Genomic DNA, 18,622 nt, shown 5'->3' with positions numbered 1-18,622 from the left:
ATATTTATCATTTAATTTCTTGTCTTATCATATTTAGCAATGTTAATTCAGGGAAATCTCTATAGAAGAATTGAAATTAATGATCGATGTAACAAAATCCGCATGGCATGGTACGATGCACAACTGATAAAAGTGTTTCAAGTTTGAACAGGGCTTGCAAACTCTGTACATGCATCTAGCAATATTACATATAATATATATATATAGCCTTTGCAGTACAAAAATGGATGGACATTCGGCATTCGCCATGCAGTTTCCATAAGAATGGTACTGTCCCACCAACATTTCCACAAATTTGTTATATAATTGGTCATCGATTCATGGACTGATGAAATTTATGGCTAACTTACATGTCTCGTGAACCAACAGGGACCCAACTATACCATCTTTACCATCTTTAGTTTGTGGTTGACTGGCTTTTGCATGAACGACATAACTAAAAAGGCAGCTTGGTGAACTGTGACAGTTTATAAGAATTGTACGTTCAGACCCTAAATCTATAACTCAAGAAGGCAGCTAGCTAGCTAGAATATGATGATCAAACAGACAATAAAATTCACAGAGAGTATATTACATTAGCAATAGGCCTCCCGATCAGCAATTCTCATTAAACCGAACTCGATCGTGCGTAGCTCATTTTCTTCCAAGACAATATAATGTCTACCCTTCTAGTCATACTCTTCCTCGGTATCGCAATTACCAATCTTTCGGAGGCTACTAGGCATGAGACGAAGCTGCTTTCATCTGCAGTTGTTGTCGGGACTGTCTACTGTGACACATGCTTCGAACAGGATTTCACTCGGACCAGCCATTTCATTTCAGGTTCATCTCAATAACTTCATTAAAGAAGTTGTGTGTGTGTCTGTGTGTATTCATCCACTTAATTAAGAGGCTAGGGAAATTATTTCTGGGTTGTGTATGCAGGTGCATCTGTTGCTGTAGAATGCAAATACGGGACCTCAAAACCAAGTTTCCGGAAGGAAGTGAGAACAGATAAGCATGGAGAATTCGAAGTCCATTTGCCTTTCTATGTAAGCAAATATGTCAAAAGAATTGAGGGATGTCGGGTCAAATTGATCAACAGCAGCGAGCCTTACTGTGCTGTGGCCTCAATAGCAACTTCATCTGCACTCCATCTCAAGTCTAGAAAGGAAGGGACTCACATCTTTTCTGCCGGACTTTTCTCCTTCAAGCCATTAAAGCAGCCAATCCTATGTGACCAAAAACAAAGCATTCAAAATCCCAAGCAACTCTTTTACAAGAAAGTAGTATCAATTTCTCCAACAAATTATTTAGGATTTCCATCACCTTCAAGTCAGGATCCAATAGTCCCGGATCTTCTTCCCACAAATCGTGACTATCTTCCCCCTCTGCCAAGACTACCCGAGCTTCCACATTTGCCACAACTCCCTCCTCTTCCAAGACTGCCCGAGCTTCCACCATTGCCACAACTTCCCCCTCTTCTAGGAATTCCATTTCCACCCACACCAGGAAAGACTACAAATTCAAAATCTTCTGAATCCTTTAAGACAAGTCAGTTACAAGATCAAAAGGTAGCCCAACCGGAACTTTTCTTTCCACGACTTGTCCCATCAAATCCATTTAAGCCATCTCCAATTATCCCGAAGCCATTCCAGCCATCACCAGCACCATCGATTCCTTTTCCACCAATACCAGGTTTGAGAACTCCATCGCCACCTCCACAATCTCAGCCATTTCCTTCCCCTCCATTTTCTCCAGTCCCAACTTCCCCTCCCATACCTGGCATTCCGGATGCTGCTTCTTCGAAGCCAGCTTCTCCTTGACTCATCAGAATTTCTCCGTTTACAAACTCAAATAACATCTTTCGCATGTTGGTAACCTGTTTTATATAAATCATGAATCATTCATGATACGTTAGAATATTATACGTAGTTGGATATTTGCGGAGTATTTAGTATGGATGTAGACCTTTTTTCTTCTTCCAAGCCATGCCTAGTGTGGCTATTGTCAGTCAGTTGGGAGGGATGCTAAATTATTGTACTGTTCGAACAAAAGAAAAAAAAAAATTGTCGTCTTAAATATTCACATAGGCCCAAGCCAGCTCAAGTCCAACCTGCAAAGTAAAAAATTCATCTCCTAGTTCGGGCCCAAATCAAAAGTAGTATCGAAACGATCGACCTTGAAAATTTGATCATTTTTCGATCCATCCAAAGCCCGGCCGAACAAATAATGTTAGATATAAATTTATAACAGAGTAATATTATATATAATTTTTGGATGTGTAAGTGCATATTTTTTTTTAAAATATTAGTCTATTATTTAAAAAAATAATTTTTTTCATATGAATTTTATATTTATCTATTTTTTTTAAAATGAATGCACGGAATATTCTAAGACTGTAAACATATTTATCTCTTGACTATGTGATTGGAATACACTCTATATATATAATGTAATTACTTGTCTATATTGTAACAATATTGGATTCTATTTTCTATCCGTATTAGAAAATGAATACCAAACTACTTTGAGGATGAAAATGATACGTACGCTAAAAAAAAAAAAAAAAAAAAAAAAAAAAAAAAAAAAAGAGAAAATAAATAAATTTCGAATTTTCTACGATTTTATAATAATTTATTTACAATATTATGAGACTCTGGTGACATCATGAATAATAAAAAAGATGATTCCTTTTAAAAATGTGTGAATGTGTGCGCATTTTAAGATGAATGACAGCTGTGAACAGCATGAGCTTTCCCCATCAACGGGGGAAAAATGCATGAAAATTATGGAAGAAAACAGAAAAAGCGTCAGGTGAGTAAAAAGAGGCAAGGCCTGCAAAATTGGCATTAACTATAGTATCTGAGATAGATGAGCTGGTCCATCGATCACGACCCTAACTACAAATGTCAGAGTGTTGTTGTATGGCCAATACATGTCGCTGCCATCACTCATTTTCACCGCTGAAATGCTCTCAATTTTAAGAAATTCCATGTTAGCTGTGCTGTAAAAAAAAACAGAGAGAGCTTGTACCTTCCTAATTTAAATCATATTCTAAACTCAAGTGACACTCATTACAGATTTGTCTTTTAAAACTCACCATTGCTTGATAAACGCTCTAAAGTTGCATAATGTTAATTGGAACGTGGGTTTTAGCTCATTCATGGTTCAATATATAGTAATTTACATTATTTTACTCTAAACACCGTCTATATAGTATAATTTGATTTATAATATTAATTTAAATTTAAAAATTTATCTTTTAAATTAAATTATATCACATAAATGAAGTGTAGTGTAAAAATTTTCTAATAAAATTATTCTACAACGAAAGCTAGCATTCAAATGTAAGTTGTACACGTTGGTTTGGCAGGAAAAAATCCCCATCAAATTCTCTTTATTCAAGATAAAAGTCAAAATAATGTAATTTTAATATCATGATTTTTAATCATTTGATAGAAAAAATCTACACAATTTTTTACTATTCATACAATCTCTACACACCACATTTTTTTTAATTTTTATTTTTTTATCAAATATTTAATATATGAATAATGAATATAAGAATTGAATAAATTTAAGAATAATAAACTTAAAAATATTAAAAAATTATTATTTTTTTTAAAAAAATATAGTGTGTAGAAGTTAGAGGATTGTGTAGCATTGCTCTTTTTTATAAGATCATCAAGTAGAAAAATTCTATTAGTATGCGTGCAAAGCATACCATCTATATTATTGACATGACAAGACGTAATTTAATATTAAAAAAATATAAAAATAAAATTTATTATAAATCAAACCTTGTCATGTCAATAAAATAAAAGAACTCAAGATGATATGATATAGATTCTCTAAAATTTTTGTCTAACCCTAGGGTATAATTAAATGTGAGAGATAAACTAATAAAATGAATATGACAATATTTATTGAACAATTAATAATATCTAGAAAACACTGGCCTGTACATATATATATCTTCTTTCATCTTGTTCGAAATGATCTTAAATTTCAAAGAAAACCTCCAAGAAAATCTTGACTGACGGTAATAAAAACAAGACAATACTACTGATACCCCCGTCAGCTAAAAATATATAGGGTTTTTAAGTGGCATTAGTCTTCAGAGTTCAAACCCTTATGAAAAATATGCTATTTCATGACGCAGAGTGCAGCGATAGCCATGAGGAAAATAATCCATGTGATTTTGTCACCATTGTATGCTCCAAAGTGCTTTCGGTCTGTAATGTACTTACGATCGAATAAAGCTATATTATACGTGTCAATCGAGATGAGTAACATAGAAGTGAAACATAGCGCAAATGATATTCTCAAATATCATTCATTAATTTGAAAGCACTGACAGAAATTATATATATATAACTATATGATAAAATAATACCTTAATATCTATATATATGTAAATTATTAAAGAATAAAAAGGATTTTTGTATACCCAAATCTTGAAAAGGGGCTGATTTTGCATGCAAATTTGGCAAAGCAAACAAGTTTTAAACATACTAAATATATAATTTTATGCCTTGGAAAGATTGTTAATTAGTTTTATTTTCCTTTCTGATCAGTACTGTTGCATGTTTCCGGAGTGTTTCCTTTGTCCATTTCTTGCAGCTCTTTTTCTTCTGTTTTGGGTGCAGAAACAAAGCCTGTACTGGCCGAATTGAAACGTGTACTTTTGCTCGTTAATCCACCTTTCCCTGAGTAAAAATACATTGGGTTTCTAAATTCATCTCAGATTCTCAATCACTGTTGAAATTTTATTAAAAAAAATTACAAAAAGCTGCGGATTTTTTAGGTGAAAAAGTGTACTATAATAGTTGATGAATCGATCGGTAATGTCATATTCGAAACCCACCATCGAACACAGATCGATCATGAAAAGAGAATGGATTAAAAAGTTGTGATGATCCCATTTCGCACTAATAGTGGCTATTCTTCTTGACCTGTTATCTTTCTTAGTTGTTGTGATTGTGATATTGAAACATTTACTTTTTACGGGTTTTTATTTTTTATAAAACTTCTTTTAATACAGTGGGAATCAATGCAACTCATTCTAGTTGTGGCGTAAAACTTTTACGTAAGAAGACAAATTCACTGCAGAGAGATATATTGTTCGAGTTTAAACTTTAAATGCATGCATCAGTACTAAAGCCACAGTAATCCCCATTCCAAAACTTTAGATTAAGAATCTCATAATTCATATTTGTCTATCCATGCATGCATGTTATTGCATCTTCTCGAGCCCTTGGTCTCTATTGAAGATAAGAGAGTCAGTGCCATCGTGTCAAAGTCACCAACTCATATAAGACGTTTCATCTATTTCTTACCACATACTAGCTAGTTGTATTTAGATCTACGCGACGCATGGGAACGATTAGGTACGTTATCATACTGTAATGGTTTCTTTATAGGATTAGTTTATGGAAGTGTGTTGAAGCCTAAACTCAGGTCGAAAGACATAAGCTCCGGCCCATTTGAATAGCGAAAGTGTATTATCTCATTTCATTATTACAATTTTTTTAAATGTCTATATAAAATATAATAAATAATTCAACTTTTTCAAATTCTAAAACAATAATATTAACATTACAAAATAATATACTAATAATATTTTATTGAACTTTTATCTAAAATTATTTTATCTCATCTCACTATCCAAACTGCACTATAGTTGATTGAATAACAGGAGAATATTCATGCATTGCATTTGTTGGTCGCAAGGCTCATTTGGCAAAATTTAAGATGTTTTCTCCGAACTACCAAGCTTAAGAACTAAATGGTTTACTGAAGTAATTAGTATTTATTAAATGTTTATGTTTTTACATCATCCTTACTTTTTTAAAGAGTAGTGCTATATGTACTTATAATTTTATTTACAATAATTATTTTATTAGTTTTCTTTTGAAAATTTTCAAATTTCATGATTTTCAATATATCAATAATTGAGATGTGGAGAAGTAAATTTTTTGTAAGTTTTTTTTTTAAGTACATTTAGTATTTTTTCTTTTTTAAATTTGGATATTTAATGAGTAATAAGTTGTATTTATATTTCTATGATTATGTTTCAAGGATGGAGATTTTCTCAAATTATAGGATTACCCAAGTTGAAAATAGATAAAAACAATGAGTAGGCACTACATCATTTAATGATATCAGTGTGAGAACTTTACTCACTGTGAATTCCATATATAGGGACTTTTAGTGCAGCATATATTAATATTTTTTTAATTGGACTATCCAATTCCAACTGAGTATTGGAGATCAATCTATGTGGCATGTTCTACATGTTACTAATTAAATTAGTAGGATAAAGCTTTTAATAATCAGATCGAATAAGACTAATGCAGACAAAGGATTGGAGATCAATACATGTTCTAGGAATATCTCATCACATTAGTAGGATAAAGCTTTCAGTAATTGGATAATATTGCATTGTCAAAATTGGAAACCTTGTCAAAATAATGGCTTTTCAGAAGAAACCCTCTGTATCTGTAATTGCAGTGTTTCTTTTGGATGATGAAAAATCCTTTACTGCCCATTTTTCTAGGGGAATTAAAGAGAAAGAAAAGGAAGGTAAAATAATGGATAATCAAAAGAAAAAGGGTGAAAAAATTAAGTTGGAGTTTGGGAAAAAGAGCTTACCACTTTGTCGGATGGTACTGTTAAACCCTTTACGTCTCTCGGCGACGTATATGTATATGGAACACTTTTAGCGCCTCAATTACAGGATTTTGGGTTTCAGTTCTGAGGTTTAAAACCTCAGGACTCTATCTCCATCTATGTTACGTCTCTTCTTTCAACAACCCTCGACCTTTTCTCAGGCGAATCTTGGATGAACCGCTAGGAGATATTCGCGGGAAATCTGCTGCCTTCTTTTTTGGAATATGTAAAGAACGAGCAAGTTGTAATTTCTCGGTGAAGTTTTAGTTGAGTCCAAATCATATTCTTTTTTTTTTTCTTTTTTCTTTTTTTTTTTTCTGGGTTTGGTTTAGTTTTTCATGGTCGGTGACTCAGTGCGGTGAGACTGTAGGCGATGGTGACACAGTTAGGTGCATTAAAGAACAAGAAAATGGTTATATAAGAGGTGGGTTTGGTTATTTATGTCAATCAAGTTTGGAGCATCTCGTGAGAAGATAACATTTACCCCGTGCTTAGAGTCACAATTGGTTCCAACTTCGAAGTTTTGCACCATCTGTATTTTCGGCATTTTAGAACACAAATTTGAGCGACAAGCTCATACCATTGTGTTAAAGTTATTTTTTTGGGGCGGGGGGATGAAGCATTTACAGAATTCATGGTTGCTATAACATTGAAGAGATAAAAGTTTGTGCGAACTAGTGGGGAGTTTGAATTGGAGGAGAGAATACTGTTACAATGTGTAGAATGACGGGCAATGATGGGAAGTGTAGTCATGGGGAGGAGTGTGAGATGGGATTCAAGTTTTTGAGTGGGGTGAAGGTTGAAAAGTTAAAGAATTCGAGGGTATTGAGGCCTCGAATGAAGCTTTTCGTAATTCGGGGGATAACGATTATGTTTATTTGTGCTTCTGTTGCTCAGTTGATAACACTGGGAGAGATGTGGGGGCCAAGAATGTTCGAGGGTTGGCCTTCTTGTTTCAGTCCGTCAGGATTGCCTCTGCCTGGCGAATTGCCTTCTGCCCCGTACAAAGTTGCTTCCCCACCAAAAAGTAAGTTTTGGGTTTGGCAATATAATCTAAGTTGCTTTCTTTACTTTTATAACTTAGACAAGGAAAAGTCTTTTGATTGCCATAGGATCGAAGTTCTAATATGCTACTGAATAAAATTTGGAGTTTTAACTACCTCTCATGTCTGTTGTTTTCGGTTTTCACAGTTCAATCTCTTTCTATGAACTCTGTCATTGCATCTTCTATGTAAAATTTTTGCTTATAACTTTTAAATGCATGAGTTTTTAGGTTCAAGCCCTTTGTGTCTTTTACTTGTTCATAGGGATGCAGATTCTAGACAAGAAAAGTGCCGAATTCTTGTAAATCTTCAATTGCTTTGTCTCCCGTTCCCATAACAACGTTTATGCAGTTCATCAGTAAAATAACTTGGGTCTGCGAGACAGTTTTCTAGTTGATTCAGATTTATGTTATAGTGCAGTTGATTTTTAGCCCGCTCCTCGCTGACCATTATGAGCTTTGTTTCTTTCTCTTTTTGGTTCAAACTTTGGGATTTGTTAATGTCATCTATCATTTCTGAATTTGATAAGTCTTATTTGCAGGGGCTTATAAGAACAATGGTTATCTTAGGGTTTCCTGCAATGGAGGACTAAATCAAATGCGAGCAGCAGTGAGTTTTCTGCTACTTTCATTGCAATCTCAATCAGTGTTAAGTTTCTTTTCTCTGCGTTGTATCATTGAGGGGGCTACCGTGAATGAAATGAACTAAAAAAAAATGACAACAATAGAATTCTGATTTAGATAAATACGATTAAGATATTATAAATCTGGGTTGGATCTTCTCTGCAGATATGCGACATGGTTACAATCGCCAGATACTTAAATGTCACACTTATTGTTCCAGAACTGGATAAAACCTCCTTTTGGGCCGATCCAAGGTAGGTTGACAGTCCTTGGAGACGTGGATAAATTATCTTTTCATAAACGTCTAGATTTCTCAATTAGGACTGCCATCAATTCTAAGCGAGCCCTGTAAACGTGGCAGTGACTTCCATGACATATTTGATGTGGATCATTTCGTCACCTCATTGAGAGATGAGGTTCGGATATTGAAGGAATTGCCACCAAGGCTCAAGAGAAGAGTTGGAAAGCGAATGCTATATTCGTTGCCACCCATTAGTTGGTCTAACATGTCCTACTACCATAACCAGGTTGGTTCATGAACACGTACTGCTGGCATCCAACCTTTTCCTTAAGGCTTGTGACTCAATTTGCACTAATTCCACTAATCTTACAAAGTCTTTACCAACAGATTCTTCCACTGGTGAAAAGGCACAAAGTTGTGCATTTAAATAGAACTGATGCTCGATTGGCTAATAACGGATTACCTCTAGAGATTCAGAAGTTGCGTTGCCGAGTAAACTTCAATGCTTTGAGGTATACATCCCAGATAGAGGAGTTAGGTAGAAGAGTTGTCGGGATTTTGAGGGAGAAGGGCCCCTTTCTAGTCCTTCATCTCAGATATGAAATGGACATGTTGGCTTTCTCTGGCTGTACTCAGGGTTGCAACAGTTATGAGGCCGAAGATCTCACAAGGATGAGGTTCCTTTTCTATTTCTGTTAAAACTCTCTTTAGTTAGCTATAGTGACATATCTTCGTTCCCCAAAATTATAATTTTTTGCTTTTATGGACTTGTGGCAACTCAACACATCATTAGATATGCATACCCCTGGTGGAAGGAAAAAGTAATAAACTCCACGTTGAAAAGGCAACAAGGTTTGTGCCCTTTGACGCCTGAGGAAACTGCATTGGTTTTGAGTGCACTAGGCATTGATCGCAATGTTCAGATTTATGTTGCTGCTGGAGAAATATATGGTGGGGAAAGAAGGATGGCTGACTTGGTGGCAGCTTTTCCTAATGTGGTGAGTATGTAGCTCAGCAGAAGCAACCTTCCAATATGTTTTTTACTTGGAGATGCCATAACACTTTGATTTTACTTTTACACGCTCCAGGTCTCAAAAGATACCCTGCTGGATCCCTCGGAGTTGAGTTATTTCAAGAATCGCTCATCCCAAATGGCAGCATTGGATTATCTTGTTTCTCTGGAAAGTGATCTATTTGTTCCTACATATGATGGAAACATGGCAAAAGTAGTTGAAGGCCATCGCAGGTAATATTCGCAGGCTGCCAGTCCTGATTATTATTTTTGTTATTAAACATGTGATTATTTCTCATTTCAGGTTTTTAGGATTCAAAAAGACTATTCTATTGGACAGAAAACTTCTCGTTGGCTTAATAGATCAGTACAACAATGGGTCATTGAACTGGGATGACTTCTCTTCTGTTGTAAAACAAACTCATGCCAATCGGATGGGAAGCCCAAAGAAACGAGTAATCGTTCCGTCTAAACCAAAGGAGGAAGATTATTTCTATGCCAACCCATATGAGTGCTTGCAACTGCTAGATGAACCTTGAGAAGCACACGATTGTCTTCATGTTTTCACCCCATTCTTATGTACTTAATCACAGATGATTATCTTAATTCTTTCACAATGGTTCAAATACAGAGAACTAGAGAAGGGATTAACTTCTGCACATAAAATTCAGCAGCTTGGAGTGAAGTTTGGAAATTTGCTCCTCGGGATATTTGCTTTGAATAGTCAATTTTATGTATAGAGTGAAAAACCTGCCATTTTATGGCTGATGTTAAATCTCAGCTAGACTGTAAGAGCAGAAATTTTCCTACAAGGGCAGTAAGTAGCTTTTGGAATGGTTACAACCATTCCTCCCCTGATATTTTCATATTCTTGTACATATATGAGCCTTAACCACTTTTTAATAAAAGATTCAAGTTCTATACTGTCTCTGAGCATGTGTTCTTGGTGGGATGCATCAGTGGGAATGAGTTAATTATCATGGAAGAAAAGTGGTTGTAGTGGAATAAGTAAGAAGACCTAATCAGCAACCACGAATTCTGAATACGCACGATTTTATTGCTCTGCTTGATCCGGGCATACACCATGTACTAAAGACGTGAAAACTAGAGCAAAGGTGGGGAGAATGTGGGTTTGGCTAGCTAATCCTATCAGTTTCTGTTGTAGTTAGGAGTCTTTGTTACTTTTTGGAATAGTCGTGACTCATCACAACAACAACAACAACAAAAACTGTACACAACCATGATTTTATCCTAAAATGTTTATCCAAAGGCTTCTTTTTATCAGCAGAAACATTCAGAGAGAGAGAGAGAGAGAGAGAGAGAGAGAGGATATGAGATGAGAATTGAGAAGCAAGGGGAAGAAGAATTGATTATTCTAATCCAAAAAGATGTTCAAGTTTGTGCGTGATTCACTGTACTTCTGTCATAGATAATTGATGACTAAAGTGATATCGGGCGGTTGTTAATGCACTTCAACTATATCTTTCGCACCACTAAACCAGTGCCAAACAAGCAGCTTAGCTGCTTGAGTATAATTTCAATGGAATCATTAGTGAATTGAGGTCAACATACCATTTTTATTCAGGATAATATAATCTCTCTTTGCACCAAGAAGCTTTAAATATTTTATTATCCTAACTGCTTGCAAATAAAATTCTTTTCTAGGTATTAATATAATGAAAGTAAAACATTGTGTGGGTCGGGTCTATTTTTGGTGCAGACCAGGTGTCGATTCTACGAGACAATGGCGTCTATTTAAGGTTCTATTTGAATGTTAAATTAAATTTAGATAAACTAAATTCTTTATGAATAGTAATAATTTAAGATGATCAAGTACATTTTGTAGAGCCTACCTAATGTGAGTTTAGATTTTTTTTTTATGTTAAAATAAGTTTAGATATATATACACGAGAAGTTGAAAAACATTATGGATCACGTGTAAATATATGTTAAGTTGAAAAAAGTTATAAATCTCACGTATAAAGAAATTTTGAGTTGAAATAAATTTAATAATTTAATAATTAGATATTTAGATATTATATTCAACTTAAAATTAGACTGAGTTGAATTAAAATTCCAAACGGGACCTAAATCTTACCAAAGAAAAATGAAGATGCAAACAAATTTATCCGTTTTTGTTTTTGCTCCAACTTCTTAAGTCGTGTGACTAGAAAGTAGAAACCCAAATAACCATAAAATGTTTCTTTTCGCTCAATCAAGCAAGCAACAAAGAAGCTCTTGCACTCCAAGTTAATCACATGCAAATAAACCAGATCAGTTTGTGTACACAGTGAGCAAAAACCACGCTAAAAACATGAAAATAACCGTAGAATTGCAATGAGAAAGCTTCGAAGATGATCACCAGCATTGTCTGGATAGTTTCTTGTACATATTCAAGTTTCAGTCAACTTCATTCTATACTCGTTGTACAGCCACATAATCCATGTGCAAATTCTTGCGTGTTGCGAAAACTTTCTCAACTATAGATGCCATCCTAGAACACATTCTTTTTACATTACTCTTTAAGGGATTCCAGGACACCAAATGTACCATTCCACGAAATATTTCACATAGACAAAAGTTACAAGCAAGAAGCCAAGAAGGTTACCCCACCATAGTCATTACTCAATGCGATTCACATGTCAAGAGACTTACCAAAAAATAAAGTGCCTTCCTAACATGAAGATGTATCAGATTTGATAGTGAAAAAGACGTTTGCATCACAATAAAAACATACAGAAGCGAGAATTTGGAAAGCAAAATTCACATGTAAAAATGAATCAATGAAAAATGAAAGTAGCTTCCCATTGTATATGCATGGAATCATCGACCTGAACTCAAAAGTACAACAAAATAATTTACTAAAGTACGTCTCTAAGATGGTCCATGCAACCTGGCAAACCAAAGAGCATCAACATGTACAATTGATCTGAGAGCCCTCTATTTCTCTGGAGACCATGACATGGCAAAAATGACCAACACCATCCCCACTCATAACCCGGGCAAAAAATAAAAAACAAAAAAGAAAAGGAAAAAAATTAAATCAGAAGGAGAAAATGGAAACCAGAATAATACACTAGCTTTCTTCTGTTCTGAGCCTCTTATGAGCTAATCCAGACTCATTATGGCAGCTACCAACTGCGGTATGTGCCATCACCTGATCGTTCAAAGACAGTTTCTTGCCATCCTGAAGGAGAATCTTTTATTTAAAGAAGCATCCAGATTATCGTATAGAATAGAAAAACAGAAGTGAGCATCTGGACTCAATGGCATAATAAAAATGGAAAAGTATGTCACCCATTTGGAAAAATGCGCGTCAGTATGCCAAATGTCCCCCATATGATAGATTTGAGAATCATTTTCAAAGCAACAATAATATCAGAGCTAGCAACAAAGGGATTTCTAATCGAAAACAAACCTTTGAATTAGATGCTATGGCATTCAGTCTGCTATTTGCAGATTTACCAACATTAATTTGTACTGAAATGTTGGCTTGTGACAAATCAACACCTGAAGATTGAAGCTCTTGCGTCAGAGAATTCAAAATCCTGTTCAAGACAGAAAAAGAAACCCACTCAGCAACATACACAATACTATTAACCTATATAACTAATCATATCAAACTTTGCCAAACAGTACCACGTGTATTCATAGTTCCCAAAATATGGTTTTTTTCATTTTTATTTTTTAAGAGGGGGGGCGGGGGGGGTGTTAAAAACAATACTTTTGGTATTAAACCCTAACATCAAAGGTGAGTGCAGAAGTTAGGGGAGATCAAAAAAGATAGCCAGGCAACAATAACACCTGCCTACCTTCCAGGTATAAGCCAAGAAATCTAAGCAGTACTGCAATTATGGAAAAATCTTGACGATCTTCTAGGCTGAAATGAAACCCAAAATTCGATAAATCTCATTGACCAGGTTATCACCAATAATGTATACACATTATTTGCTGACCTAAACCCTTCTTATTGGAGCGGGTACTCAAGTAACTACACATTCTTATTCCAAGTTTCTGGTTTCAGACCTTCAAGCTCAGATAAGCATGGTTGCCACATATAACCAAGCAAGACAACTTGCTAAATTGTGCACTTAACAAGTCAATATAGAGATGAATAAATGAATAAGAACATAATTTCTTTACACTAAATATTGCATTGCAATTTGCAGATTATGGCCAAACACGTGAGCATTACAGTAAAAACTAGATATAAACAAATTTATGCCAATCCAATGAATTTCCTTAAAATCTATGTTTGGCAACCAGTGCAACAATGAAAATAAACAATTAAAGGTCTGCTCACTCTTGGGAATAGGCACTTGACATGCTAACTGATCCACTATCAACAGCCAACTCATGTTCACTCATGTTATTTGGAGCAGCATCCTCGGTTGGGTAAGGTCTAGCATGCCACCATTGGGACTGGGGCTGGGAGGGCATGTTTTCAACATCAGAAATCGATTCCTGCAAAGACCAAGCAGGCACACCTCCCCCGACAGCGGGATCAAATATGTTTGGCTTCATTTGCAAATTGGAAGGAACGGCTGGAATAGCTGACCCAGTGGGGTGATTCAGTGCTTTGTAAGCTGCAGCTGTGCCCAATTCAGATTCCGGTGTGTTCTGTGCATTTGTAAGCAAAGCTGGTGGGGCAACATTATTCTCAAGGCCAAATCCATTCTTTATAACTTGAAAATGATCAACAATGCTCTCTGCAGGCCCACAATTATTTCTCTGTTACAAGCAAATGCAAGACACAATAAACAAGTTTCCTTTAAACAGCCTCTGTAAATCAAAGTGCAGAATTCTTATAATTCTTGTCATCTTTGCAATTTTCAATTTCAATATAGAGAAACAACACAAGCATATAAAATTCAGACTTAACACTTCTCGTATAAAAAAATATAATATAATTAATTAGTGAACGGTATACACTCATTGGCAAAAAATTGATGTTGCAACTTGAATTTAGCATGCCACTTTAAAGTCTTGGTTCTGGTTCAAATTTTGTCACATCATAAAACAGAAAGTCCAATATACAAAACCTGAACATTTATTTCCCAGTCACAAGAAACCATTCTACGTTACATGGACTTTGGTACACCAGCACGTTTCAATGGCAGGGTTGTGACTAGAGTTAGGGTCCATCTGCCCTCCAAATGCTTGGGGTACAGGAAAAGGCCAAATTTCAAACTTTTCCAAGTTTCTTATTCAAACATACCCCAGTGTGAAACAAAACATCAGCCTAGTGGCCTCTCTGTCATTTTCATGTAATAAAGGAGCACACTACCTAATTGTCTGTTGCAACTTCTACAGACAAAGGACCATGTTGAAAACATCTGCTTGGCACAGGTCAAGCAAGCATAATCTTCAATGTATATGTGATACACATAACCATGTTGTGCAGGCTGCTGTGATCAACCCATTTAACTTATATTCACAGAGCCCAAAAACACAAAGCTCCAAACTGAAGACAAACTAAGAATGCCATGCAAAAGCAAATAATACTCCAAAACAATTAACAGGTTAAAGTTAAAAAACAGAGATACAGATGTCTACCATCAGTATCTTACCCATGGTATCAATTTTTTTGGCTCTGGACTCCAACCATGGTATTGTCCTTCGTACATATTTAATTTATCCTGTAAAAACTGAATGTACTCGATAACCTGCAAATAAATATAAAAAATTGTCAATTATGAGTCATTAGAACTAATTTCCAAAATAAAGTCATAAAAAAAGAACATTGTCAATGGGCATACCTCCAACAAGAACGAAGCCTTGTCTCGTTTTTGATCATTCTGCGGTATGATATCTCTCAAAATCTGAAATCTGCCTCAACAATAAATTTTTCAGGTGAACAAACATTTACCAAAAAGGTTATTAACTACAAGGAATTAACTTAGCAAAAGAATACGAAAAAACATTAAAAACGGAAATCAGTATTCACATAGAAGCAACATGAACAGGGGGGCGGGGTGGAGGAATTTTTTTTTATGAGTCCAAAGAGAAAACAAAGCAAAAGATGACACTAACATTAGAAAGCTAAAGAAAAAGACATCAAATAAACACGAGGTATCAAATGTGATGTCTTTGCCATTTAGTTAAAAAGCTCAAACTGGACATCCAATGGAGTAGAATGCACTAGCCAAGAAATTGGGGAAGAATATGCATAGAAGAAAAAAAATTGCTTTTATTTATGTTAATTTTAAAATTCCACTAACAATAAACGAATATCTTATACACTGGGTGCCACTCAACGAGCAATTAGTTCATAGACGATTATCCTTTCACATACAAGCATCCCAATTGGTAGAATACAGCAGCAATTATGAGCTTTTACACATCTATATCTAGTCATTTTCTTCTGAATTTCCATATTTTACCTGATTTTTTTTTCACCATCTCAACTTATCTCGTTATTACAACTTTTTCATATCCTCGTATAAAATAAAATAAACAATTCATTTTTTTCAAATTCTAAAATAAAAATAATATTAAAAAAATATATTTTAACAATATTTTATTCAACTTTCAACTTTAATCTCAACTCTATCTCTTGCGAAAACAAACAAGGCTAAAAAATGTAATTTCCATATTTTCTATACATATGTATATATCATATAAGAAGATAACTTGAAAGCTTAATTCTAAGACTGTTACTAAGCCGGGGAATTCACATGCACAAAGAAACAAATTAACAAAATAATCTTGCCTTTCGTTAATCTTGCTCCTCCTCCGCTGCTCGGTCTCGGAATGCTTGGACCGATGCGCCGTCGATTTCTGATCCTTGCTCTTCCCATCCCCTGTCAATGCACAGCAAGAATTCAAGCTCTAAGCAAGAGGAAGAAAGGAAAAGGAAAAATAAACGACTACTGATAATAAGGAATACAAAGAAGAAAGCGGTTACCGCTGCGAGAACAGGAGACGTTTCTGCCAACGACGTCGCATTCTTCGAACTCGTCTTGGTCGTGGTCGAGGTCGTGGCTCTTAGGTGACTTCACCATTTCTGTCCCAGTTGAGCACTTGCAACGCACACCGCGGAAGACGAAGCCCTACTTACCCCAACTAAAATTCGATTTTTATTTTATTTTCTTAAAAGTTTTAAGTGGTCTGTGCTAACGTGCGCGGGGTTGGTTTTGGGGATCAAAGTAGCCCAATTAGGTGGGGCCCCCCTGAAGTGGTTCACTGGTGAGACCAAATTGCTATCGTCAGGTGACATTTTTTTGCTTGTTGCTTTTGAACGTTTCGGCGGTGCTTGGTTTCGGACTCGGAGCTCCGGTTTTTTAGTGGGCCATATAGATAAATAAAGAACGGTCCTAGCTCCTAGCCCAGCTAAATTAATTTTTCGATAATATGGGCTTGAGTCTGCCCAAATTATTATGAGTAAGGTTGTCTATCATTCTTTTAATTATTAGTTTTTCAGATTCTTTTAAATAATTGTTATATTTAGGTTATATGTTTCATTATTTCCTGAAAATGAAATTGTCAAGGTTCAACCTTTGAAATCTGTTATTCTCCCAAGAGCAAAATTATGGCACTCACATAAAATGACACATGGTAATAGAAGACTGTATTTGAATGTATTTAAGAATGAAGTTTATTTTCAATCTTGGGTCGTATATGGTTTTGTTCCTTTCGAGGCCCAAGAAAACCAATAAATAGCTTAGGATAGAGGCAAGGAGGGTTAGAGAGTCAAGCTGGGCCAAAGAAGGCCCATCAGATACGGTGACTAGTCATGGCACTTGTTCATATTGTAGTTCACACCGCCAAACAATGAGCACGCTGCATTAAGTTTCCATAGGAGCCAACACATAACGACAAGGCAGGATGTCCACTCATCCCTATAATTGCAACAATGCGCACACCTTCCCTTCACCTACGACAAGGGATAAAATTGAAAACTCACGAACAATACGACAAGGTAACAATTAACATGACAGAGAGGAACCTACAACCAGTACAATGCTTGGTACGCTCTAGCACGATTTGCTTGCAGTGGGCGGGGACCACCCCGACTAGGTATATAGGCACGTCCAGGGTTCATGTAAAAAGGGTTGAACCAATGTTTTGAATACCGTACCGGTCAAGGCATTAGAACGAAATATTTCAATACCGATACCGTTTCGTGTACCGTTTCGAGATAGTCGATATATAAATAAATTATATATATAAATATATATAAATTATATTTCAAAATAATAATTTATATATGAATAAATTATACATGAATATATATGTATATATAAATTATAAATAGTCTGATATGAATTGAGGGTCAAAAAATGAAATTATAACTTAAAAAAATGAAAAAAAAAAAAGATAAAGGCCGAAATATAGGCTGGTATAGGTTGAAACACAGGCCGGTATCGGTCGGTATTTTAGCCTGTACGAAACAAATACCATACCTATACCGGCCTAGTGACCGGAATGAAATATACCGACTGGCACGGTAGGGTACCAAAAATAATGAGCTGAACACTTTCTCCCAACTCTCTCTCCACACAAAAAGATTATTCTAATTTAGGTATCATAGGTATCCCTCACCATCCCGAGCTCTCGTCTCAGTAGATCTTGCAAATCACTGTATTCTCGGGCTCATTATCACTCTCAGCCATACAACCCCACCAATCTTCAACGTTATACATTTTCAGCCTAGTCAGAGGTGATGGGAGTGGGCGAGGACTTGGCCCTGCAGTTTTCCAAGATTAATACTATATCTTTTTCTCAATTAGAGGTGCGTTTTTAGGATAACTACTAATAAGGTTAACCTCACGACCATAAAGCCTACAAGCCCCCAAGGAGTGGTAAGGGAAGTTTTATCGACAACATTTTCGAACATAACATGAAGAGGAAGCAATGTCCCTTGGCCACCAAAGACTTCTCCACCAGAGACATATATTATTGTGTTCGATGAGTATCCATATGCACGAAGAAGAATACCAACCTGTAGAAATACAGATATGTATATCAACTTCTCACTTACATAGACTTTCAAAATTATCCCTTTAGATAGACAACTCTGTTTATTCAAAGAGTGTAAAAGTTGATC

The 18,622-nt window shown here is 35.5% G+C and overlaps 3 protein-coding genes across 3 annotated transcripts; 2 read left to right on the top strand and 1 right to left on the bottom strand.

Moving 5' to 3' along the window:
• Window positions 1-496: 496 nt before the first annotated feature.
• On the top strand, window positions 497-2,067 carry LOC122306936 (proline-rich protein 4-like). The gene is made up of 2 exons (XM_043119510.1): window positions 497-822; window positions 925-2,067. Exons 1-2 carry the CDS (start codon window positions 657-659, stop codon window positions 1,803-1,805), a joined length of 1,047 nt encoding a protein of 348 aa, XP_042975444.1. The 5' UTR covers window positions 497-656; the 3' UTR covers window positions 1,806-2,067.
• A 4,627-nt stretch (window positions 2,068-6,694) lies between these two features.
• On the top strand, window positions 6,695-10,497 carry LOC122306633 (rhamnogalacturonan I rhamnosyltransferase 1-like). The gene is made up of 8 exons (XM_043119072.1): window positions 6,695-7,681; window positions 8,239-8,306; window positions 8,486-8,574; window positions 8,682-8,847; window positions 8,949-9,238; window positions 9,355-9,559; window positions 9,650-9,807; window positions 9,878-10,497. Exons 1-8 carry the CDS (start codon window positions 7,369-7,371, stop codon window positions 10,110-10,112), a joined length of 1,524 nt encoding a protein of 507 aa, XP_042975006.1. The 5' UTR covers window positions 6,695-7,368; the 3' UTR covers window positions 10,113-10,497.
• Window positions 10,498-12,335: 1,838 nt separating this feature from the next.
• Window positions 12,336-16,676, bottom strand: LOC122308414 (transcription factor BIM2-like). Its single transcript, XM_043121729.1, has 7 exons — window positions 16,481-16,676; window positions 16,286-16,376; window positions 15,333-15,402; window positions 15,144-15,239; window positions 13,877-14,304; window positions 12,992-13,121; window positions 12,336-12,760 (listed from the first exon to the last, which is right to left on the bottom strand). Exons 1-7 carry the CDS (start codon window positions 16,575-16,577, stop codon window positions 12,650-12,652), a joined length of 1,023 nt encoding a protein of 340 aa, XP_042977663.1. The 5' UTR covers window positions 16,578-16,676; the 3' UTR covers window positions 12,336-12,649.
• Window positions 16,677-18,622: the final 1,946 nt, after the last annotated feature.

The sequence above is a fragment of the Carya illinoinensis genome, chromosome 4, assembly GCF_018687715.1.
Source record: "Carya illinoinensis cultivar Pawnee chromosome 4, C.illinoinensisPawnee_v1, whole genome shotgun sequence".
Taxonomy (NCBI): Eukaryota; Viridiplantae; Streptophyta; class Magnoliopsida; order Fagales; family Juglandaceae; genus Carya; species Carya illinoinensis.
This window is presented reverse-complemented; position numbering and strand designations above follow the sequence as displayed.

Excerpts from the sequence above, each read along its gene's own strand:
- LOC122306936 (XM_043119510.1), top strand. The coding sequence starts at position 657 with ATGTCTACCCTTCTAGTCATACTCTTCCTCGGTATCGCAATTACCAAT. Across the intron at positions 823-924 it reads GACCAGCCATTTCATTTCAG|GTGCATCTGTTGCTGTAGAA; the intron begins GTTCATCTCAAT and ends TTGTGTATGCAG.
- LOC122306633 (XM_043119072.1), top strand. The coding sequence starts at position 7,369 with ATGTGTAGAATGACGGGCAATGATGGGAAGTGTAGTCATGGGGAGGAG. Across the intron at positions 8,307-8,485 it reads TAAATCAAATGCGAGCAGCA|ATATGCGACATGGTTACAAT; the intron begins GTGAGTTTTCTG and ends TCTTCTCTGCAG. Across the intron at positions 9,808-9,877 it reads GTAGTTGAAGGCCATCGCAG|GTTTTTAGGATTCAAAAAGA; the intron begins GTAATATTCGCA and ends TTCTCATTTCAG.
- LOC122308414 (XM_043121729.1), bottom strand. The coding sequence starts at position 16,577 with ATGGTGAAGTCACCTAAGAGCCACGACCTCGACCACGACCAAGACGAG. Across the intron at positions 16,377-16,480 it reads CGTCTCCTGTTCTCGCAGCG|GGGATGGGAAGAGCAAGGAT; the intron begins GTAACCGCTTTC and ends GTGCATTGACAG. Across the intron at positions 13,122-13,876 it reads TCAAGTGCCTATTCCCAAGA|GATTTTGAATTCTCTGACGC; the intron begins GTGAGCAGACCT and ends TGTCTTGAACAG.